Source organism: Nomascus leucogenys, chromosome 7b, assembly GCF_006542625.1.
Source record: "Nomascus leucogenys isolate Asia chromosome 7b, Asia_NLE_v1, whole genome shotgun sequence".
NCBI classification, from domain to species: Eukaryota; Metazoa; Chordata; class Mammalia; order Primates; family Hylobatidae; genus Nomascus; species Nomascus leucogenys.
In genome coordinates this window covers 5142172-5167163 of record NC_044387.1, presented here as the reverse complement: position 1 = coordinate 5167163, position 24992 = coordinate 5142172, and the positions used below count along the sequence as shown (strand labels likewise).

The window sequence follows — 24992 nt, the reverse complement described above, 5'->3', positions numbered from 1 at the left end:
TGAAACTTCTAGGACCTGGTGCTGAGTGCTTTGGAGATCACCTTACTTGGATTTTGGTTTAAAAACAAGGGGGAGATTTAGGGTAATTTCTAGATTATTGTGAGATTTGACTCCGATGTTTATGCTGCTGTAAAACAGGAAATGAGGTAATGTCTTTAAACATGTAGTGTGATAATGAACTGTAAATGTCTAAATATGGGCAACTGCAGTTCAGGTTGCAGAGTTACTGTGTTGAGTTTTTATATAATTGGGTACTTTCCGTGTTGCCTCCTTTGATCCTTAAAGGTATGCAGCAGTATTAAAGTCTAGAGGCCCATCTGCTTATTGAGGTTGGACTCTGTGTGGTTCTGTTTGAAATACTGTCTGAGGAACCAGCACCAGACCTGTAGTTCAGGCTGAGAAAGAGGTTTTGAGCACTTAAGCCAGCCACAAACCACCCAGGAGTGCAGGCTGTGGCCTGTTACGTAAGTGTTAGGAATAGTGATACCTTGTTCTTTTGAGAAACTTTGAAACCACTTAATTTCGGAGTTAAATATAGCCTGCAAAAGTTTAATTTGTTCATACTGTTTTGAAGATGTGTAAATGCAGTATTTAGGTTTTGAATTTGTAACCATAATCACGTATATGTGGAGAATCAAAAGCAATTGAACAGTAGTTGAAAGAACTAGAGGTAGATCTTGAAAGTTCTTTACTGTGGTAACAGTTTTGGGCATGTGATTTTTTTACGTCACTGGTTGACCAGTGCGTGTTTAAAAGATATTCTAAAATGTCATGTACAGAAGGCTGAACTAAACAAGCCCTTCTCATAGACAGGGAGGAGTAACTACTTGGAAGTGATGTGGATTATTTTGGGGGGTGGGAGTAGGGGGCACTTGAATTAGTCAGCTGATGAGCCCTCTTATCGTCCCCTTCCAAACAGGATTGAACAGGAGTGGCTCCTGAGTCCTGCCCCACGGCAGGAGGCCAGGAAGGGAAGTGTGCGGGCAGCCTTATCCATAGGCCAGAGCCTGAGCTGTTGGACTCAGCAGTTCCAGCTGCCAGAGCACTTTCAGACAGAGGCCTGAGCTTTCAAAACTCGGCCTGTTGGCGAGAATCCATGTTTTATAGTTGGTAAAACTGAGGATTGGTGAACAGTTAAATCAGTCATTGAAATCTCAGGGGTGGGGTCCAGAGTTGCTTATATTATTAATATATGGTGGAGGGATTATATTATACAGCGGAGAAACTCAACATTTGTTACTTTCCTTAGAAAGTATCTAGTAGATTAAAAAAAACAAAAGATTAGTTTGATGACTGATGTTAACTCCTCAGTGGGAAGAAGGATCAGTGTTAGGGCCAAGCCCCAGCCCAGACTCTGCCAGTCTTTCCCTGGGGCAGGTTACAGGCATCTGTGAGCCTCGTTTTCTTTGCCTGTGGACTGTGATTTCTTAGCGTTTGGGGTAAGGTCGCAGACATGTTTGGGAGTTGGTGGAAGCTGTGAACTCTCCCTAGGAAAATATATGCGTGGACTTAGGTAGTTGTGTACATTTTCAGAGGATAACCGGGATCCCATTTAGCTCTGCGATCTAATGATGCTTATGGACTGATTAAGCCTTGTTTCCTTACCCTGGAAAATTACTTTTGATAACCTGATTCTAGTGGCAGTGTGTGTGTGTGTGTGTGTGTGTGTGTGTGTGTGTGAAGATTACACATGTGAAAAAGTGATTTTTCAGCCAGTCGCCGTGGCTTATGCCTGTAATCCCAGCACTTTGGGAGGCTGAGGCAGGCGGATCACGAGGTCAAAGATCGAGACCATCCTGGCTAACATGGTGAAATCCCGTCTCTATTAAAAATACAAAAATTAGCTGGATGTGGTGGTGCCGGCCTGTGCCACTGCACTCCAGCCTGGTGACAGAACGAGACTCCATCTAAAAAAAAAAAAACGTAATTTTTCTTTTTCTGTTCTTCCTTTCTTCTTCTTCTTCTTCTTCTTTTTTTTTTAAGACAGGGTCTCACTCTGCGACCCAGGCTGGAGTGCAGTGGCACAATCGTGGTTCACTGCAGCCTCAACCTCCTGGGCTCAGGTGATTTTACCATTCAGCCTTCCAAGTAGCTGGGACTACAGATGAGCACCACCATGTTGGCTAATTTTTGTATTTTTTGTAGAGATGGGGTTTCCCCATGATGTTGCCTAGGCTGGTCTTGAACTTCTGGGCTCAAGGGATCCTCCCGCCTCGGCCTCCCAAAGTGCTGGGATTACAGATGTGAGCCACCGTACTCTGCCAAAGTAATTTTCAGTCAGTGCTGGTTTGGATGTGGCAAAGCAAGCACCGACGTGTTCTGCTGACCACTTTTCTGGAAAGTGGTTTGGTGGTGTGTCTAAGATATTTTACAGTGTTCATACTCTCCAACTCAGCAGTTCTTCTCAGAAATCTCTCTTAAATAAATAATTTCACAATATACAGGCTTTGTGCACCACGTCGGTCGTCAGGGTGTTATACTAACATTCTGCATCAGACGTGTCAGTAAGAGAGAATTCCATATATGTACATTACACTGACATTTATGAATAGTTTTTAATAACATAAGGGAGATGTATTTATTTTAATGCATGAAAAAGTAGGATATGCACTGTGTTCTCAAATTATGTCAACACTTTTGTTTGTTTGTTTGTTTTTGAGACAGAGTCTTGCTCTGTTGCCCAGGCTGGAGTGCAGTGGCGCGATCTCAGCTTACTGCAACCTCCACCTCCTGGGTTCAAGCGATTCTCCTGCCTCAGCCTCCCTTGTAAACATTTTTAAAAGAGAGTAGAGGGAATATATAAATGTTAACAGTTACTGCTCACAGTCATAGGATTATAGGCAAAACCTTATTTTTCGGTATTTTTCCTTGCTTACAGTAGATATTATTTCTAGAATTGGGGGGAAATGTGATTTTGGAAAATTTTTATTTTTTATTTATTTTTTATTTTTGAAACAAGGTCTCACTGTGTTGCCCAGGCTGGAGTGGAGTGGTGTGACGTGGCCACGGCTCATTGCAGTCTCAACCTCACAGGCTCAGGTCACCCTCCCACGCTCAGGTCACCCTCCCACGCTCAGGTCACCCTCCCACCTCACCCTTCTTAGTAGCTGGGACTAAGGCATGCACCACCATGCTTGGCAAATTTTTTTATTTCTTGTAGAGACAGGATCTTGCTGTATTGCCCAGGCCGGTCTTGAACTCCTGAGCTCAAGCAATCCACCTTGGCCTGCCAAAATGCTGGGATTACAAGCATGAGCCACCATGCCTGGTCTGATTTTGGAAAAATTAAAGAATATGGAGCTAGCTTGGTGATAGAGACCCAGATGGTTTGGGATTTCTATTTTTATATAAGGTAAGAATTGGCTTTTTCCTTGGATGCCTTCTTTAGACTGGATTTCAGTAAGGCTGAGGGGAGGGCTGGTGCCTTGGAGCTGGTGCTGATGCCGAGAATGACCATGCTCCAGTCCAGTGCTCTGCACCTCACAGCACTCGTTGGCTTCCTCTGCAAAACCGCCCGTGGCTTCGCTTTGTTGTGCCGCTTGCTGTGTTTTGCTTCTGTGATAAGTCATCTGTGTTCATGTGCACTGGAAATTCTTCTAGAGCAGTGTCCCAAGAGACAGCGAAAACCCCAGCTTGGAGCCCGCAGAGCCCATCCTTCATCTGCTCCTGTGTGTGCATTTTCCTTCTGTGCTGTCCCGTGTGGAACAGTGAGAGTCCGACTAGCCTGAGGAGTCACATGAGATGAGGAATGGTGGCTTAGGAAGCATTTTGGATGTACGTCATTTGCGTATGACATTTTTCAGATATTATAATTTAAATAAAGATTGAAGACCTTTGATTTTAATTCTAGCCTTAACTATCTTCCAGGGTGCAAATAAAAGCTTTCACCTGGGAGACAGAAGTCACTTCTGACTAATTTTTCTCTTTAGAATTCACAGATGGATTCAGTGGAAAAGACAACAAATAGAAGTGAACAAAAATCCAGGTAATTAAAGGCAACTATACCTTCAAGCAGCTTCACTGACTTCATCTAGCGTCTGTCGTGAGTCTGCGCACTTGTTCTTTAGTACCTGCAAAGGCAAAAGTGAAATGGAAACACTGGGGCTTGAGGGAACCTCGAGGGCCATTTTCCACCTTTGGCTTCAATGTAAGGAACGTTCCAGAAGGCAGCTTTCTGCCCAGTCTCCAAACCAAGCAACATGTTTAGAGGGGTCACGTCTAGAACTGGGAGTGTTAGGCTTCCTAAGAAAGAATTCTTTGACTACAGATGCACAGCAAGTTGTGTTTGCTGTACAGTGAAGCGTGATAAAGAGGTACTTACTATAGAATGGGTTGGGATTGGTGGGTGGCAGAAAACCAGCATTTGCCAGTAACTTTCTTATCCGTCACTGCAAGCAGGGGTCATTTTGTCATCATCGTTTGTATTCATAACCTGTGTGCAGCTTCAAAGGAATGAAAATTGCTGAGCTTTTGGTTCGCAAATATATATCACTTAAACCGAGCTTAACGCTGGGCAACTTAAAATGCATGAGACACAGCTGTCCCATGTCCTTTAAGGAAGAAGGGTAGAACATGTGAAATAAATACATGAAGAAGGATACACAGGCTGTCTCCCCACAGTGTAAGAGGGGACTGTGTGTGTGTGTGTGTGTGTGTGTGTACAGCACAAGGCCTGAACTCGCAGAGAGTTCTAGACTTTGTGTTTGCAATGTTTCCGCTTTGACTTACATTCTCTCACTCCCTTGTTTTCAAGTAGAAAGTTTTTAAAAAGCCTCATCCGGAAACAGCCCCAGGAACTGCTGCTGGTTATTGGGACCGGCGTCAGCGCAGCAGTGGCCCCGGGAATCCCTGCCCTTTGCTCGTGGAGAAGCTGCATCGAGGCCGTCATCGAGGCTGCAGAGCAGCTGGAGGTACTGCACCCCGGAGACGTCGCCGAGTTCCGGAGGAAAGTGACGAAGGACCGGGACCTGTTGGTTGTTGCCCATGATCTGATCCGGAAGATGTCACCTGTAAGTGTCAGACAAGTACCTCTGGTTTCTTGGGGACAGCTTGGTTCTTCACCAGGTTGGATGAGTCTGTGAACCTAATGTTAAACTCTGCAGGCCTAACTTGTGTTCAGTGCTCAGCAGAGTCGGGCTGATGAGCCAGAAATCCTTGAGTCCATTGGAGTGTCGTCTTTTAAAATTGAGGGGATGCCAGCCACAGTGCAGCGTGGGGCTCCTAAAGTAGCTCCTATTAAACGGAGTGAGATCTGACTGTGTGAGATCGTCTCAGGGAGATCGTCCAGCTGCACTCAGTATGAACTTTGTGGTGGTGTGTTCACTTAGCGAAGGGATATCCCTTAGGCGTGTTTGGTGTAAGCAGGCCGGCCGTATTTCTTCAGATGACACGTGCTTCCTAGAAAACATTTGAAGATGGGAGAAGTTCCAGCTTTTTTGTCTGCTGCAGAGATTATCTAGATGGTCTAGTCCAGAGGAGAAGCACTGATGATTCAGGAGCTATTCCTGAGCAAGGCCCTGGGGCCGATGGGTCTGGTGCAGGGGGAGGGGCGTGGCAGGCCGTTGTTGTCCCAGGTCAGCCATGGAGTGTGGCCATAAAGGCTGGGAAGCTGGACCCCGTGGCTGGGGCTCTTGGCAGGCGTTGTCTTCTTCTGTCTTGCATTGACTGAAGAGGCACAGTCACCATCTGAGAGTCAGGACGGGAGGAGATGTTGGCTGTTTGAACAGAGGAGAGGGCAGGAAAAAAAGTGAGCTCGTCACCAAGGAAAGTGGGAGAGTTGAGCTTGGCTGTGAAAGGAGACCTTAAACCACATGGCTTCATGTGAGCACCTAGAGACCCGGGTGGGCAGCCCAAGGAGAAAACGCTGGCTGGGCAGGGCTCCTCTTTGCTGGCTCTGCCACCCTCAACAGGCAGCTTCCATCTGGTGCTCTGCGGGCAGCTGTAAATGATGTGCGTGTGCAGGGAGTGTGTGGAGGAGGGAAGTGCGGGGAGGGGAGGAAGTGGGGGGCTTCAAGGGCCACCACCGAAGTCACATACACCACTTCTGTTTCATCTCATTGGCCAGAGTTTTATGTAGGGCTGCACCTAGCTTTGCCAGAGCTTGGGAAATGTTTTTGGTTAGGTAACTCTGCCACACGTGGGTGTTCTATCAATAAGGGACAACTCTCATCATAGGCTGGGGTTGGAAATTTACAGCCTTGGGCCTGTTTTTGCAAAGGAGGTTCTGACAGGTGGCCACACCCATTCATTTACATATAGTATGCGGCTGCTTTCATGCCTCCAGGCCAAGGTGAGTAGTTGCAACAGAGACTTCATGGCCCACAAGGCCTAAAATATTTCCTCTCTGAGGCGGGGGCGCTGTGGCTCACGCCTGTAATCCTAGCACTTTGGGAGGCCTAGGCAGGCGGATCACCTGAGGCCAGGAGTTTGAGACCAGCCTGACCAATGTGATGAAACTCCGTCCCTACTAAAAATACAAAAATTAGCTGGGCGTGGTGGCATGCGCCTGTAATCCCAGCTACTCAGGAGGCTGAGACAGGAGAATTGCTTGAACCCGGGAGGCAGAGGTTGCAATGAGCCGAGATTGTGCCATTGTACTCTATCCTGGGCAACAAAAGTGAAACTCCATCTCAAAAAAAAAATGTTTTCTCTCTGGCCCTTATAGACAACATTTGCTCACCCATCATAGGAAGAAGAAGGGAGGAGTTGAAGGGAGGCCAGGGAAGGGTAGTGGGGTCGCTGGGCAGCACCGAGGGCCCTTGTTGTCCTTCGTGTGAAGAGAGGCCGTTTGTCTAGAATGAGAATCGTTTGTTTTGAAAACAAGTAGTTGAGCATCATTCAACTCAGGGAAAGTGGTAGTGATCCATGGTAGACTCTAAGCTGCTTGATGGAAGAAGGCAGGACAGCAGGGCAGCGAGTGACTGGTCAGTGCTAGTGGGGTCGGTAGCTCACGGGCCTCAATGGGCTTGAAGTTTCCCTGGGAGCCAGAGTGCTAGAGAGGTGGACAGATGGGAGGGAGTGGTTGGACACGGGAAGCTGGCCCAGAGGTTCTGGAAAGATCAGGTCTTGGTAATGATGAGGCCTTGGGGGCTGTATGTGTGGATGGCTGAGATGGACCAGGACTGTTGGAGGAGAGTGACGGGTGGAATTTAGAGGCCATGATCCCAGGGAGAATCATCCAAGTGGACATGAGAATCACCCCAAATTATGACAGCACAGGGAGTGCAGGGGAGCACCCGGGAGGGGTCTCAGGGATGCATAGAGCCAGGTCTCAGGTCAGGGAGAAGGTGAGCATTCCCAGGAGAGGATGGAGATGTGGGGGTTGGCTGATGGCAGACCCCCTGGGAACAGTGGGAGGGTTTGGGGGGTGGGAGAGTCAGAAGAGCTGTGGCGATGAATGGGAACCTGTGAGTCTTGGTTTTCTTGTGCCGGCCAAGCAACACGAACAGGCACAGAGGGCCCAGGGGAGGGATTTTGATACCTAGCTGCCGAGGCAGAGGGTGACAATGAGGCTGGGAGCTGGGCAGAGGGGACCCTGTGTCCTCCTGAGCCCGCCCCCACCCCGCCTCTCTGTCCCCTCCCAGCAAAGCTCTGCAGCATGGTTGCTGCATCTGCTGTCGCCAGCCCTTCTTTTTTCTCTTGAAGCCATCCCAGCCAGGCTTTGGCCCTCAAGGCCCCTTGGAGGCAGCTCCTGTCAAGGCCGCCGGTGAAACACTGAGGCTGCCTCAGCCCTGATCCTCTTGTGTCTCTCAGAGTGTATGTGGCACTACTGGCTGGGTGTGCTGACTCACGCCTGTAATCCCAGCACTTTGGGAGGCCAAGGTAGGCGGATCACTTGAGGGCAGGAGTTCAAGATGAGCCTGGGCAGCATAGTGAGACCTCGTCTCTACAAAAAATAACAAAAATTTTAGGCCGGGTACAGTGGCTCACGCCTGTAATCCCAGAACTTTGGGAGGCTGAGGCAGGTGGATCACCTGAGGTCAGGAGTTTGAGACCAGCCTGGCCAACATGGTGAAACCCCATCTCTACTAAAAATACGAAAATTAGCTGGGTGTGGTAGTCCCAGCAACTTGGGAGGCTGAGGCAGGAGAATCGCTTGAACCAGGAGGGGAGGGTGCAGTGAGCCAAGATCACGCCACTGCATTCCATCCTAGGTGACACAGCAAGACTCTGTCTCAAAAAAAAAAAAAAAAAAAATGTAAAAATTAACTAGGTTGATGGTGTGCACCTGTAGTCCCAGCGACTTGGGAGGCTGAGGTGGGAGGATCACTTGAGCCTGGAAGGTCAAGGCTGCAGAGGGCCGTGATCGTGCCACTCACTGCACTCCAGCCTGGGTGACAGAGTGAGACTCTGTCTCAAAAAATAAAATAATAAAATGAAAAATGAAATAAAACAATATAAAATAAAGAATTAAATTAAAATGTTTTTTAAAAAATATAATGAGCTGGGTGTGGTGGTGACACCTGTAGCCCTAGCTACGTGGGAGGCTTAGGTGGGAAGCTCGCTTGGGCCCAGGAGTTGGAGGCTGCAGTGAGCTATCCTGGCACCACTGTGCTCCAGCCTGGACGACAGAGCAAGGCCCTATCTCAAAAAAAAAAAAAAAAAAAAAAAAAAAAAGAAAAGAAAAAAAAGAAACAGTGCCTCCCGCCTCATTGAAGGTGCCATGAAGACACGCTGTCTCATTACCACCAAGAAAGAGAAAACTGGGACTGTGCAGCGCTCAGGGAAAGCCAGAGTCTTCACTGTGGTCCGCAAGGCCCAGGTCATCTGCTTCTGTTGACGACACTTCCCCTCACTCCTCTCCTGCCTCAGTGGCCTCTTGCTGACCTGGGACGTACCTGAGCCATGACCTCAGTGCTGTGGCCCTTGCTCTTCCCTCTGCTTAGAACATTGTCCACGAGCCCTCACCTCCTCAGGCCCCTGTTCAGATGCCCTCTTCTCAGGGAGGCTTGCTAGCGTCTTGGTCCTGTCCACCCTCCCCCGACAGCGCCTGTCCCCGTCTCTGCTGTGTTTTCCCGTGGCAGCGTCACCAGTGGCGTGCTACATGTCTACATTGCCTGTCCCCCTGCTCTGGAGTTTCAGTGCACTCTGTGAAGCCAGATTTTCTTTGTTTTCAGCTGCTGTATCTCTGGCACCCAGAACATGGCCTGCTTAGCTGCTCAATAGTTGTTGAGAGCTGATGTTTTTGTAACTGTCATTCCACCTTTTTGTAGCGCACAGGCGACACCAAGCCCAGCTTCTTCCAGGACTGCCTGATGGAGGTGTTTGACAACCTGGAGCAGCACATCCAGAGCCCTCTGGTGCTGCAGTCGATCCTCAGCCTGATGGACAGGGGCACCATGGTCCTGACCACCAACTACGACAACCTGCTGGAGATCTTCGGCCAGCAGCAGAACAAGCCCATGGAGTCTCTGGACTTGAAGGACAAGACCAAGGTATGGGCTGGGGGTGCGGGCAGCCTGCAGGTGTGGGGAGCTCTGGGTTGGGAGCCGCTTTCACTTTATAGCAGTGAATTAATAATAAAGTAGCCAGGCGTGGTGGCGCCTGCCTGCAGTCCCAGCTACTGGGGAGGCCGAGGTGGGAGGATTGCTTGAGCCCAGGAGTTCCAGACTGAAATGAGCTATGATCATGCCACTTATTCCAGCCTGGGTGACAGAGTGAGACCCTTTCTCTTAAAAAAAAAAAAAAAAGTAATAATGGAAGGTGGCACACTGGCAACTTGGGAGGCTGAGGCAGGAGAATAGCTTGAACTGGGAGGCAGAGGTTCCAGTGAGCTGAGATCACTGCACTGCAGCCTGGGCAAGAGAGTGAGACCCTGTCTCACAAAACAAAATAAAAAAAAAAAATACCTGAGACTGGGTAATATATAAAGAAAAGAGCTATAATTGGCTCACGGTTCCACAGCTGTCTAGGAAGCATAGCAGCACCTGCTTCCGGGGAGACCTCAGGAAGTTTCCAGTAGTGGCGGAAGGCACAGTAGGAGCAGGCATGTCACATGGCAACAGAGAGAGTGGCAGGGGGGAGGTGCCACATGCTTTTAAATGACCAGATTTCTCAAGAAGTCACTATCACGAAGATGGCACTAAGCCATGAGGGATGATCCTGTCCCCTGATCCAAGCATGTCCCGCCAGGCCCCACCGCCAGCACTGGGGATCACAATTCAACATGAGATTTGGGTGGGGACAAATGTCCAAACTGTATCAGTTAGCATGTATTTACAGTTATAAATAACACTACAGGGTCCTCATACTTTAATGTCCTGTTTTCAAGATCAATTCCTAGAAGAGTTTTACGGTTAAAAGGTATGAATATGTTAAAGACTGATGATGTCAATTACCAAATTGTTTTCCAGGCAGAGCAGCAGTTACTCTCCCGGTAGTGGCTGTGTGTGGGAGTGTCCATTTCCTGTATCTTGCCAACACATGGTGTTATTAAAAAACAAAGTGAAATACACTTTGTCCATTTGATAGCTGGAAATTTTCAACATTGATTTCTTGTGTTACTAAAGGTCGAGCCTAGTTTCATGTGATTCTTGATATTTCTTTTGTGACACACTTGCGACCTTTGTGTGTCTGCTTATGTTATTCATAATTAACACTGCTGCCTGTGTTGTCTGGGCTGCCTTGTGAGGGAAGGCCCTGGCCCTGCTCTGTGTACAAAGAAACTGAATTATGGGGCACGGGGCAGTGTACGCAGGGGCAGGGCCACCTGAGGGGAGCGGGCAGGGTCAAGGCACCCACTCCTGCTGGCAGTGCCTTGGGGTAGACACCTGCTCTTTGCGTCTGAGCCACACTGTCCCCACTGCTGGGGCTTGCTGTTGGAAACAAACAGCCAGTTGCATAAACAGAACTGCCAGCTGGCTCACCACCCAATGATGGCAGCAGGGCTGTTGGTGTTTGTGTCCATTCCACTTGCTGCTGCGCGGGCTCTGGGGTGAAGATGACTTGACAGTGACCCGCTGGGCATCTTTATAAGGTCCTGTGTTCTGTATCCTGAACTGAAAGGAATGCACTTAGCCATTTGATAAATACTTTTCTCCACATACATATATATATTTTTTTTCTGGGTGTGTAGAAGTAATACAGAAATAGCAGTAATTAAAATATAACATATAACTTAGAAGTGAAAGTCCCCATAACCCACCTAAAGTAATCACTCATAACAGTTTGCTGTAATCTCAACTGTTAAAGACATTTTCTATATAATTGTCTGTCTTTAAATAAGTCCTTTTTTTTTTTTCCCCCTGAGACGGGGTCTCACTTTGTTGCCCAGGCTGGTCTCGAACTCCTGAGCTCAAGTCTTGGCCTTGGCCTGAGTAGCTGGGATTATAGGTATGAGCCACCCAGAAGCTCTTTTGCTGTCATGGGACCAGCATGACTGGCACTAACAGCCGATCCTCTCAGGTTTTACAGGTGGGATTGTACCGTCGTAGGACGGGAATAACTAGGCCTCACAGCCAAGTTTCTCTTAGGTTTTGAAGGTGTAATTGTAAAGTGAAGCATCTCTCTCATTCTTTCCAAGACAGATTTAAAAACTATGAGTCCATTTTCAGTATTTTCTTCTCTCTGTTTGAAACAGTTTGAGGATGTGTTTCTTTTTCTTGGCTTGATGTTTGGTAGGTCCTTGAGTGGGCAAGAGGGCACATCAAGTACGGCGTCCTCCACATTCACGGCCTCTACACGGACCCCTGCGGGATGGTGCTGGACCCATCGGGGTATAAAGATGTCACTCAAGACGCAGAAGTCATGGTACGGCCCATCCTAATTAGCATCGGTGCGTCCTCTCAGGGATTGCTGGTGGCCACTGGCCATTGGCTGCAGTCCAGTGGCTTCCCAGGCTCCAGGTGTCCGTGCCCTTCAGGTCGGCCCTGCACACAGTTGCTGAGGGAGGGGCCACGTCTCTTGTCCTCGTCTGTACCTCTGGGGTCCTGCATGGTGCCTCCATGTTGAGTAGATGGTTGGCGAACATTTGCTGGAGGAAGGAATTCATGATTCCTTTAAAAGCATAGATCTGCCCTTACCCTCTCCAGGAGCCCCAGCCGTTTGGTGGTTCTCACCTGCCCAGGTATACAGTGAAACTCCTCAGCATGACATACAGGGCCCCGTGCAGTCTAGAATGTTGTCCTTGTTCTTCCAGGCATCTTCTGGTCTGAAATTCTCTGCTCTCCTTCCTGTAGTTGTAAAGCTTCATTCTTGGACTGGTATAGTGGCTCATGCCTGTAATCCCAGTGCTGTGGCAGGCCAAGGCAGGAGGATCACTTGAGTCCAGGAGGGAGAGGCTACAGTGAGCTGGGATCGCACCACTGCACTCCAGCCTGGGCAACACAGCGATACCTCATTTCTAAAATAAATAAATACAAGTAAATAAAACTTTATTCTCTGTGAGGTTTTTATTTTTCTTCTTCTTAAATAGACAGGGTCTTGCTCTGTGGCCCAGGCTGAAGTGCGGTGGCATGATCAAAGCTCACTGCTTCCTTGAACTCCTGGGCCCAAGGAGTTCTCCTTGGTCTTAGTCTCCTGCCTTAGTCTCCTGAGTAGCTGGGACTGCAGGTGTGCACCCCTGCTCCCGGCTGTGAGGTCTTCTTGATGCCCTAGAATGAAGTGTGCAAAAGCTGTGCTTCTGTTAAGCGCTGAGAAACTCAGTGTCTGCGGATTCACCCACGAGCACACAGCTAGGCGCCCTGTTCCTCAGTGCTCATCCCTGGGCCCGTGTCATGCCGCAACAGGTGTCAGCAGGATGACCGGGCAGATGCTTTTCAGTTGCATCATTAATACTGCCTGGTTATAAGAAATACCTGTGCTGAGATTGAGCCTCTCTGAGATACTTGGTTAGCTGAATTGGTGATTCCCTCCTGCCTGCCTGAGTGACCCCATGCAATCTGCTTTCCCTGTGCCCACCCGACCCCGTCAGTCATGGTCACTGATCCCCTCCTCAACTCTCCTGCCCTCATTTGCAAAACCACCCCTGCAAGAATTCCCACATGTGACCCACTGAGGTCAACATTAATTTCAGGGTGTTTTATGTGCATAATTCTGAACTGAAAACATTTACCGTCCTCATTTTATGTTTTAATAATTTAAAATTGTACCCAATTTGAGAAGATTTGAGTTGGGTGACTGCGCTGGTGAGTGTGTGGGGTGGGCGATGGGCTGGCCTTGCTGTAAGGGGCGTGTGCACTGCCACCCACCTCGGCCAAAGACCAGTTACCCCGGCTTAGGTGGGGACAGGCAGGCGCAGCCCAGCTCTGGTCTTTGCCGCCACAGGTTGCTTCTGTGGGGTGACCTGAGTGCCATGTCGGGAGAGGATACTGTCCTTCTAATTGTGTTCCTCAGTGTGGCCCTGGGAATGCCTGTCAGGGAGCAGTGATATAAAAGCACACGCATGTGACTTGGTTAGTCGTAAGCTCTTGCTGTCTTTCAAATGAGCACTCAATTTCTTCATTGGCCTTTTCTAGGAAGTCCTCCAGAACTTATACCGCACCAAGTCATTTCTGTTTGTGGGCTGTGGAGAGACCCTTCGTGATCAGATATTCCAGGCCCTGTTTCTTTACTCCGTGCCGAATAAAGTGGATTTGGAGCACTACATGCTTGTGCTGAAGGAGAATGAAGACCATTTCTTTAAGCATCAGGCAGATATGCTTCTGCACGGAATCAAAGTTGTATCCTACGGGGGCTGTTTTGACCATTTTCCAGGATATGTGCAAGACCTTGCCACTCAGATCTGCAAACAGCAAAGCCCAGGTATGGGGGCTGGCTTCACTTCCTCTTTTTCTTTCTTTCTTTCTCTTTCTTTCTTTCTTTCTTTCTTTCTGTCTGTCTGTCTGTCTGTCTTTCTTTCTTTCTTTTTTTTTTGTTGTTGTTGAGACGGAGTTTCGCTCTTGTTGCCCAGGCTGGAGTGCAATGGCACCATCTTGGTTTACCACAACCTCTGCCTCCCAGGTTCAAGGGATTCTCCTGCCTCAGCCTCCCGAGTAGCTGGGATTACAGGCATGTGTCACCACGCCTGGCTAATTTTGTATTTTTAGTAGAGACAGGGTTTCACCATGTTGGTCAGGCTAGTCTCGAACTCCCAACCTCAGGTGATCCACCTGCCTTGGCCTCCTGAAGTGCTGGGATTACAGGCGAGAGCCACTGTGCCCGGCCTGTCTTCACTTTTCAAGTACAAAACTCATAGGGCTCTTCCAGTTGTTTCTCTCACTCTATTTTGATGTAATTCACATACCCATAAAATTCACCAATCTTTCAGTTATTATTTTTTAAAACTGCCTCTGTAATTGAAAATTAGAAGATTGGAGTAATTGGTGTCCTAGTGACAGTCTGTAACTAGAACTTTAAAGTAACTTTAGGCTGGGTGCTGTGGCTCACGGCTGTCCTCCTAGTTTTTTGGGAGGCCATGGCAGGAGGATTGCTTGAGCCCAAGAGTTTAAGACCAGCCTGGGCAACATAGGGAGACCTGGTCTCTACAAAAATGTTTTTAAAAATGAGCTGGGTTTGGGCCGGGCGCGGTGGCTCGTGCCTGTAATCCCAGCACTTTGGGAGGCTGAGGTGGGTGGATCACGAGGTCAGGAGAGCGAGACCATCCTGGCTAACACAGTGAAACCCCGTCTCTACTAAAAATACAAAAAATCAGCTGGGCGTGGTGGCGGGCACCTGTAGTCCCAGCTACTTGGGAGGCTGAGGCAGGAGAATGGCATGAACCTGGGAGGCAGAGCTTACAGTGAGCCGAGATCATGCCACTGCACTCCAGCCTGGACAACAGAGGGAGACTCTGTCTCAAAAAAAAAAAAAAAAAAAAAAAACAAAACTGGGTTTGGTCCTGGACATCTGTGATTCCAGCTACTCTGGAGGCTCAGGTGGGGGATCACTTGAGCCCAGGAGTTAGAGACTGCAGTGAGCCGTGATCACGCCACTGTATTCCAGCCTGGACGTCGGAGCAAGACCCTGTCTCTAAAAATAAAAAATAAAGTAACTTTGAAGTTTACAGCTGTGCACACATGTATAGCTGGACACATTTATTCCTGTTTCAGGTTTCCTTAACCAAGAAAGAAAACTACCAGGCTAGCTTTATCAGTTGTGATACTTAACACTTGAAAGACGCAGACATCTCATATTTGTGTCCTGTCGCTGCAGTTGAAAAGTTACAACTTCACGAGCACAAAATGATTTCATGAACACTTTACTTCTTTTTTCACGTAATGTATTTTCCCTGTTCTGAATGCAACACCTCTTTTAAGTAGTGCTCCTTGGCCCTTTTGAGAAATTGCTCATCTATCAGGAATGACCAGGATAAGTGAGAAATTCTTAAACTTGGGCATCTTGACATAAGGGAATTAATAGCTGCGAGTTTGGCATCATAAAACATTGATGATGGCAAGCTTGGAAAGGCCTGTGCTGGCTCGTTTAATTCTAACAGGAAACCCAGGCACACTCACCACACACTGGAACGAGGTTAGCCACAGAGGCAGGTATATGTGACCAGCTGTGAACTTGGAGACTAGAGAATGCGCAGATAATCCACTCGCTAAGGTTTTTGTTGTTTTTTTAACCACTATCATTTCTTTTCAGAATTGCTAATAATTAGCAAAATGGACCAATGTTAAGTTCCATTTCCATAAATAAAAGTATAATTAGGGCAACAGCTTCTTATTAAGGGCGGAAGAAAAGAGCCCCTGCTTGCTGTGTGTCACCCTCCACTGGGAGTTCCATATTCTGACCTCACTTGGTTTCTCGGTGGCAGCATGCAGTGCTAGTAAGTAGATGATTTCATAGATGAGACGAGCTGAGCTGGCACAGGCACATAACGTGCCCAGACATTTTGAAGCTGGGATTGGGATCCTGGCCTGACTGCAGAGCAAAATACACCATTTGGTGCATCCTGGCACCGGCCCACGTGCATGGCTCTGCAGAGAGGCAGCGGGCTTTCCTCATCTCTGCCCCTGTCCGCCGCTTCTCATTCCGCCCGCACGCTCCCTGGAAGAACAGGACCCAGGGTAATCCTGCATGTGCTCAGGCTCCTAGAGTGGGGCTGAGCAGCCTTCTGTCCCACTGAGGCTCCCTTTCCAGGTTGGGGCAGGCAAGTGGATTCGACAGGCTGCCAGAAGTCTGCAAGGTCATTGGGAGTTTTAATCTGTGACTGTGTCATGAAGGACATTTGTACTCGAATTCATGGAATGCCACTCCTGATGGGAGAGGAGGCCCGTGACAATGACAGTCATGCTAGCGACCGCGGACACACCACACCACACCATGCTCCCTTTGCCAGCTGGCTCCTTCAGCGAGTCCTCGCGCCAAGCCTGGGAGGTAGAGGTGAGGGCAGCCAGCAGCTCAGGAGTCCACAGCCCGCGCGGGCTGAGCTGCCCAGAAGCCTGTTCCCAGTCACTGCCGTTCCTAGTCACTGCCTCAGGGTGGCCTGAGGAGGATGAGCTCTTGGTATCTCGGCTCCACTGACTGCTTTTCTTTCTCCTTCAGATGCTGATCGAGTGGACAGCACCACATTATTGGGTAAAGCAGATCTTTCTTCTCGCCAGCCTGTTTTTTGCCTACACATTCCATTGTCTTCTGTCACTAACTGTAAAATCATAAACATTTGTTTGTCACCTTAAATAATTAGCTTGTATTAAAACAGCCCCACTGAAGATGATAAATAGCCATGCCTTAGCATGGTCCCTGCCACACCGAGAGACTAAAAGCCATCCCTTTGATGAGGAAGCACAGCCGAGTCACACGTGGGCCAGCTGGCACCTGAGAATAATTTCTTGCCCTAGAATCAAGAGTGACGGGATTTGGAACAGGCTGTATTTGTGTGATACCATGTAGCGCCAGATGCAGTGCCTTAGAATGACCCAGCTCTTCTGAAATCTTCATTGCACGGGTCTGAGCTTGCACACAGAAGCTTTCTATTTAATACTTGTTTTGAAATGTGAACGCTCTTCTTGCTGGGATCAATTCTGCCTGTTTATAAATTTAACAAGACTCGGTGGCCATGGGCGTCCTCCTGTGTGTGAACTGGGCCCCAGGTGCCTCCCCTTGCTGAATCATTTGGGTAAAAGGGACTCTGGTGAGTGGCGCAGAGGCCTCTGTGTGCAGCCCTGTTTCCCCTGGCTGTTTGGCCCAGTGCGTTCACAGATGAGGAAACGCGCATCGATGTGGGAGCTGCTCACGTCATATCCATGTTAGTGGTGCAGGAAGTATAAAACCGCCGCAGTCAGCTTCCCATTTCCACCTGTTCCCATGCGAAAGGACATCTCTATTACAGTTGCTTTCTTACTGAAATGCGACTCCTGGAAGCATGGCTTGCTTTGGAGAGAAGCCGTAGCGTGGTTGATGTCGTCTGTAGTGGATGGCAGGGTCTGTTTGGCCAGTGCTTCAGTAAGGTCACATTTATAAACTGTGTCTTAGCGAGTGGATTCTAAATAAACAAGCTTCTTAATAAATTTTTCTCTTTCAGGTAATGCGTGCCAGGACTGTGCAAAGAGGAAGTTAGAAGAGAATGGAATTGAAGTTTCAAAAAAACACAGACAATCAGATACTGGTATTGTGTCTGTTCTTTTTGTGGGGAGCTGCTTCAGGTCGCTCTTGTTGGCAGGCATCTTCAGGAACCGTGCTGCGCTTTAAGGCCCCGGGCCCTATGGTGGGAGGACGGTGCATACATTCTGTCAGGGCCAGAGAGCACAGGAGGCTTAGCAGAGGCCCTGACCTCTCACCCCAACCCAATTCCAACTGCCCAGAGGTACTGGTACCTCTTTAGAAAAATGTTACGGAGAAAACATACGCTAAGAAGGTGCAGCGGGCAAAAGGGTGCTCTCTACAAAAAGAAAAGTTAAAAAGATGAATAAAAAGTGCACAAGTTATGTAAGGTCAGCTCAGTGCATTTTTGCAAAGTGAACGCTCCTATCTAATCACATCCAGTTGAGGAAGCAGCATTGCCAGGACGCCCCTTGTCACTCTCCAGCCTCCTCCAGCCCCCAAGGGTGACCACTAGCTTGACGCATGTCACCTGTGTCTCTGGAGAAAAGCACTTTAACCCATTTAAGCTTTGTTGCCTCTGTTACAGACTAAGATTTATTTAAGTGATGAACTATTTATCTCAACAGTGTATTTGAATAGGCCTCTCTGTTGACACTATGAAGGGCGATCTCGCTCCTTCATGCCGGTCCCTCCCTCTCCTCCCCTTCTCCTCCTCCTCCCAGGTTTGCGTAGTGCTGTGTGTTATTTCTCATTCTTTAAATAACATACTTAAGCCAGACTTCTCAACACGAAGCCTGGGCTGGATGGGCCCCCGCTTGCGTATCCCACCCCCTAGCCCGCTGGCTTCCCCGTTTTGTCGGTCTCCGTGGTGACAGGACGGAAAGGAAATGAGACCCCCAGTCCGTCTGTAGGTTGATTGTAAAAGTTGGCAAACAAAAGCATTTACTTGATGAAAACAGCGCCAGTGTTCTTTCCTGCTTAGCCAGCTTGTGGCCGTGGCCCTGGGCCCAGTGCCACGTCGCCTGTGCCAGCTGCAGCATGTGTGTTGTGGCCGTGGGCCCAGTGCCACGTCGCCTGTGCCAGCTGCAGATGTGTTCTCAATGTCAGGGTCAAATGTGGCTTGTTCTTGCTTTCCATTCTCCCATTTTTTATTGTTTAATGTTGGGGCTTGAAGACATTTGTGTTACTTCTTACTTTTTGAGGAGCTTTTAGGTTCTTCTTTCCCCTTTGTTTTCCAAAAACTAACGTTTCCCAATATTCTTAAACGTATGCATTCCCTCAGCTTTCAGAACTGAAGAAGAATTTTTTTTTTTTTTAAAGTATGCATTCTCTTCATCCTGCCACTCCACATCTCCCAGGACACCTTCTCCTGGTCGGCTCCGCTGGGGACTGCTGCCTCCTGAGCTTCCCTCCTCTCTGAGATGGAGGCCCAGGTCTCCCTTGTTCCGGCCCCCCATCCATCCTGCTAGTACCTCCTGGGGCTGCTTCTGCAGACCCCAGTGTGGGGTCGCCTCCTGAGGGCCGTATGTCTGCAGGTGTCTGTGCCATCCTCATGCTCGCGCGAGTTTTGGCATGGGGTTCTCGGTTGTGATTCCCCCGGAGTCCACTGTCAGAAGACCAGGTTTCCTATGAAGAGGGTCTGATGGGAACCTGTTCCCAGTGATTTGAAGGTACCCGTTGCTTTTTTTCCTGGGAGTTTTTAGGATCCTCTTTTCCCTTGATTAGAAATTCAGTGAGGATGTATTTAGGTGGAAAAGTTTTTTACCTGCCTTACTCACATGTTCTTTTTCCTCTTCCATTTCTCCAGTTCTGGAATAGTCTGTGATTCTCTTTATTTCTTCTTTCCATCTTCTCTGTTCTCCTTTTCTGGAAGTTTTACTGGTTGGGATTGCCTGGATTGATTTCCACCGTCTTTTAAGTTTTCTCTGATGTCTTTTTTTTACTTTTTGAGACAGAGTCCTGCTCTGTCGCCCAGGCTGGAGTGCAGTGTTGCGATCTCGGCTCACTGCAACCTCCGCCTCTTGGGTTCAAGCTATTTTCCTGCCTCAGCCTCCTGAGCAGCTGGGACTACACGCGCACACCACCATGCCCGACTAATTTTGTATTCTTGGTAGAGATGGGGTTTCACTATGTTGGCCAGGCTGGTCTCAAACTCCTGACCTTGTGTTCCACCCACTTTGGCTTCCCAAACTGCTGGGATTATAGGCGTGAGCCACTGCGCCCGGCCAAGCTCTTTTCTTAGTTACCTTTTCTCAGAGCATCTGTTGTTGTAAGTCTGTGAGAACTCTGGAGACAGAAGTCAACCTGGTTATCTGACTCTACTACATTCCTGAAAACGTTGGGAGAGAGGATTTTCATATAATAGGAGTTTATATTTAGTACTTTATATAAGTAAACCAAAGTAAAACACTCTTAAATACCTATATAGCAGTCCACCCAAAATTTCTGAGAGCTATGAAGCATCCAGCTTATCAGTTACCTCTTCATTTAACATTTAAATCCTTCAGTGGGTGTGCTGGAGCAGTATTATGTCCCTGCATGTTCCTTCAACACCACAGGGACCATAACAGTACATGTTATAAAGATTCTTAGTGAGTGCAAATTTAGTCAAGTAAAATAAGGCAGCTCTAAAAGGGCCACCTGCAGAATGAATTATAGCATAAGCGAGGGCTGGCGGTAGGGGGTGGGGGTGCCCTAGCGTCCTGCCGTCCAGGGGCAGGGAAGATGAATGAGCTGATGTGGGGGTCCTTGTGGGAGAGCTGTGAGGGGCAGCTGTCACAGACTCAACATCCTTTCATTTAGTTTTATACAACTTTGGCTAGGCGTAGTGGTTCACGCCTGTATTATCAGCACTTTGGGAGGTGGAGGCAGGTGAATCACCTGAGGTCAGGAGTTCGAGACCAGCCTGGCCAACATGGCAAAACCCCGTCTCTACTAAAAATACAAAAATTAGGCGGGTGCGGTCGCGGGCGCCTGTAGTCCTAGCTACTCAGGAGGCTGAGGCAGGAGAATTGCTTGAACCCAGGAGGTGGAGGTTGCAGTGAGCCCAGATCGCACCATTGTACTCCAGCCTGGGTGACAGAGCAAGACTCCGTTTCAAAAAAGATAAAATAATAATAATAGTTTTATACAACTTCAAGTGCACTTGGGGGCACACACGTTTTAGAGAATTCGATTTTGATATTGTTTTGGATCAAACTGTTTGAAATCTTTTTGCAAATATTTGGATTGTGAGTTCAGCTAGTAGAACCATCATATAAGTAAAAACACAAAACTGGTGTTCTGTGAACTGTTTGCTCTGGGGTAGGTGGTTCTTTTCCACTAGTTTCTTTCATGTTCATTGTTTTGTTTTCTGCATATCTGGGCTTCTCCAGTGCCTGCCCGGGCGATTATTCTCAATAGATTGGCTTTCTTCTGCTGTTGCTGCTGTTGCGTGTACATAGATTTTGTCCCCCCATGGCCTACCTCTGACTGGTGTGCACATCGGGAGCAGGGCCTACTGCCTGGTAGACCTTGCTATGGAGCATTGGGTAGGGGTTTTCTTCAATACCTGTGAGATCTGTGCCCCTAGACACCATCACCTGCACCTGCAGCCCCGGCTCTCCCCACCCAGGCATGTCTCCTTAGGGCGAAGCTCCTGGCCTCTGTTGTACAGAAAGCCTTGGCCTGTCCTGCATGTGGGTGAGAGAAGCCAAGCCTGGGGAGCCCAGAGGAATCAACAGGCTTATTCTTCTCCATACCTCCGACAGGCTCTCACTGTATGTTTGTTGAAATTGCCCCATTCTCAGTCCACTAAGAAATAAAAGAGCATCCATGTTCATGGATTGAGATTCCCACAGATCATTGCAAATGTAATGTCATCACTTGCTCGATCCCCTGATAGTATTGATAATTACGCAAGGTCATTTCCAGACAGTGGCTACTGTTTCCATTGTGGAGGGGTTTTCAAAATCTTCCGTACATAAGAACAATTGTAAAGCAGTTTCTGAAATAGAAATCTATTGCAAATAACTTCTTTTAGCTGGACTTTAACCCTTGGGCATTTCGTTCTTTTATTTAAACAGATGATGCTGGAGGGTCTTGAAATCTTTAAAACCAGTAAAACCTGCACCTTGAAAACTAGCCTTCTGTAACCACAGTGCCCAAACGAAGAGGAACGTGTGGAGAACTCCACGTGATCTCTGATTGCGAAACCGCCACATACACCAAGAGAGCCACATGGGCATGCGGCCCTCAAGGCTGGGTGAGAGGGCTCCCCTGTGTGTTGAACTGTGCAGGAGGTGACGCAGACGCACTTCAGGTGGACTTTGCAAGGACTGATGGATAGCTACCTCAGGGGCCAGAATCCGTGGGAAGGGGTGGACCTGGTGTTCCCGTTCCCATCTGACAGGCTCTCTTTTGTCAAGGTGGTATTTTTCGTAATAAAAGGGGAAGAGTAAAGACTGTCCAAGCAACAGTAGTTGCCAAAGAGAAAATACGAAATAGACACTTTTTTTTTTTTTTTTTCTTGAGTCAGAGTCTCACTCTGTCACCCAGGACAGAGTGCAGTGGCGCAATCTCAGCTCACTGCAGCCTCCACCTCCTGGGCTCGAGTGATTCTCCTGCCTCAGCCTCCCGGGTAGCTGGGATTACAGGCGTCCACCACCATGCCCAGCTAATTTTTTAATTTTTAGTAGAGTTGGAGTTTCACCACGTTGGCCAGGCTGCTCTCGAACTCTTGACCTCAGGTGATCCGCCTGCCTTGGCCTCCCAAAGTGCTAGGATTACAGGCATGAGCCACTGTGCCCGGCAAAATAAACACATTTTATAATTTGTATGTGGAAACATGTTACTATACAAAGCATTTTAAAGGTATGTTTTAAAGGTATGTTTGTTCCACTGTTAAATAGTAAAGAATGAATCCGCTAGTGAAAATGTTTTTAGGGAGAACAGCTGGATCAAAAGGGCTTCTTTGGAATTAGGTTGTTTTAGTAACTTCTGTTTCAAAGAAACACAGGTCTGATATTGCTAAGAACTGAAATCGGAGGAGGCAGAGGCCCTTTTCAGAAGTTCAGGCCAGCGTTGTGCAGGGCCACTGTGGGACTGACAACCGAGATAGCACAAGTTCGAAAGACCAGGTTTCAAGCATTACAAATTCCAGGCTTTGCAAGTCTTTATTCTCTGGGGTAAGATCCAGTCTTTCTGTTATTGTCTCTTAAGATTCTCTTCCATGGCCCACATTAAGGGAGTTTGCAGAGAGTGAGGGAGGCAAAACTTGAAAAGGGCCTGCAACACTTTAAACCTTCTCAGGTTCACCCACATGAAATGGCTGTGCTGAGTGCGCTGCTGGTGCCGGGGAGCTTCTCTGACTGTGACCCTGCAGAGGCTTCCGTGGCGGTGCATGAGCGGCCCTACAGTGGAGGGTTGTCTTTGGAAACAAACAGCCCTGCTTGGTTTCAGTTTGAGGCCACTTACCTTCCATGTGACATTTCTTGCCACGCCCTGTAACACTCCCCATTGATGACTCCCATAGGTACTGAGAAAGTTAAGAACAGGAAACAGAAGGGTAGAATGCATAGAGAGGGAGAGAAGCCCTGAAAACATTTTTTTTTTCTTTTTGAAGCATGGAAAACAAATCTTTTATGCCGCTCCAGCCATAAATAAAATTTTAACTTCAACCCTGTGTGCTCAGTGTTTCTTTAGTTACGCCAAGGCTTGCTAGAATGTTATTTAGTGAGAATTTTTAGCTTGAGTTGCCACCCAACTGTGAAATCAACTAAATGATTACTTGAATGTATTTAAATGTTTTAAAAAGCAAACATTATAAATTTTTTTTTAATGTCATTTAGTAAGTGCAGTCAGGGAATATCTGAATCTGAGAGCTGGCCAGACACAGGGTATAGCAGAATTACAAGCATAGAGGATGCTGTGCAGTAGGGTGTAAAGCTCATTACAGCCCATTTTTAAGAAAAGCTTTGTGCGCTCTGCTGGGGGATGCAGCCATGTTGCTGCACCACATGGATGTATCTAGTCGGATGTATCCAGTTCTGTTGTATGCTCATTGTAGAATGTAAAGTTTATTCCAATCCGATTGATAGACTAGAGGCAACTCCAGCATAGTGCACTTGCTTGTGTATAGTTTAGTCAGTGAGAAACATCACATCAGGAGGCAACAAAGTTGGCCCTGCTGTTTACTGCCTCAAGCTAGAATAGCTATTACATTTTAAAATGGTTACATTTTAAGACAAGGCAGGTAGCTCAAACCTGTAATCGCAGCACTTTGGGAGGCTGAGGGGGGCGGATCACTTGAGGCCAGGAGTTTGAGACCAGCCTGGCCAACATAGTGAAACCCTGTCTCTACTAAAAATACAAAAATTAGCCTGGGGTGTTGGCGTGCGCCTGTAATCCCAGCTACTTGGGAGACTGAGGCAGGAGAATCACTTGAACCAAGGAGGCGGAGGTTGCAGTGAACCAAGATTGCACCACTGCACTCCAGCCTGGGCGACAGAGGGAATTCCATCTAAAAAAAATAAAATAAAATGGTTACATTTTAAATAGTTATACAAGTACCTGCTAGGAACCTCCTTACTATCTCAACAAAGCCTGAATATGTGCTGTGGCCCTTAAATTAGGTTACTGGGTATGCTGTGCTGTATCAGAAATGACTGAACTTGGTGGGATCACTGACAGTCTATAAGTCAAAGTTATGAAAGAGAACGGCCAAGCGCGGTGGCTCACGCCTGTAATCCCAGCACTTTGAGAGGCTGAGACAGGTGGATCACTTAAGGCCAGGAGTTCGAACCTGGCCAATGTGGTAAAAACCTGTCTCTACTAAAAATACAAAAATCAGCCGGGCACGGTGGCAGGTGCCTGTAGTCCCAGCTACCTGGGAGGCTGAGGCAGGAGAATCGCTTGAACCCAGGAGGTGGAGGTTGCAGTGAGCAGAGATCGCGCCACTGCACTGCAGCCTGGGCAACAGAACGAGACTCCGTGTCAAAAAAAGAGAAGGACAAATAGAGTGGCTTCTGCTGTCTGCAGTTCATAGAGGTCAGCTATCTCACCGTACTGGAAGTCCCCTCCGGGAAGGAACCAAATCTTTTTGAGATTTAATTTCTTCCTCACACAGTGCATTCTGTTAGTACATGAATCAGTGTTGTTAAAACGGATACATTTACTCAGGAGGCTACTCCTTGGTTAGCACTTGGGCCCAAAGCAGTCTGAAGTGGAAGCCCACCTCAGAATTTTCTTGTTCCTTTTTTTTTTTTTTTTTGAGACAGTCTCTGTCACCCAGGCTGGAGTACAGTGGCGCAATTTCGGCTCACTGCAACCTCCACCTCCTGGGTTCAAGCGATTCTCCTGCCTCAGCCTCCCGAGTATCTGGAATTACAGGCATGTGCCACCACACCTGGCTATTTTTGTATTTTTAGTAGAGATGGGGTTTCACCACATTGGCCAGGCTGGTCTCGAACTCCTGAGCTCAAGTGATCTACCCGCCTCAGCCTCCCAAAGTGCTGGGATTACCAGCGTGTGAGCTGCCACTCCTGGCC

At 48.0% G+C, this 24992-nt stretch overlaps 1 protein-coding gene across 4 annotated transcripts in view; it reads left to right on the top strand.

Annotated features, from left to right (window-relative positions):
* The window catches only part of FAM118A (family with sequence similarity 118 member A), a 32599-nt gene extending 9476 nt beyond the window's left edge, over nucleotides 1-23123 (top strand). For 2 of the 4 annotated variants that reach the window (XM_030815383.1, XM_030815382.1), the window contains 8 exons: nucleotides 3930-3985; nucleotides 4757-5009; nucleotides 9213-9434; nucleotides 11620-11748; nucleotides 13455-13740; nucleotides 16468-16500; nucleotides 17447-17530; nucleotides 21531-23123. In XM_030815383.1, coding sequence (XP_030671243.1) covers nucleotides 3939-3985; nucleotides 4757-5009; nucleotides 9213-9434; nucleotides 11620-11748; nucleotides 13455-13740; nucleotides 16468-16500; nucleotides 17447-17530; nucleotides 21531-21550 — 1074 coding nt within the window. In that variant the 5' untranslated portion in view covers nucleotides 3930-3938 and the 3' untranslated portion in view covers nucleotides 21551-23123. Of the gene's footprint in view, nucleotides 1-3929; nucleotides 3986-4753; nucleotides 5010-9212; nucleotides 9435-11619; nucleotides 11749-13454; nucleotides 13741-16467; nucleotides 16501-17446; nucleotides 17531-21530 lie in introns of all 4 variants that reach the window. The other 2 variants (XM_030815381.1, XM_030815384.1) reach the window with 2 other exon arrangements.
* Nucleotides 23124-24992: the final 1869 nt, after the last annotated feature.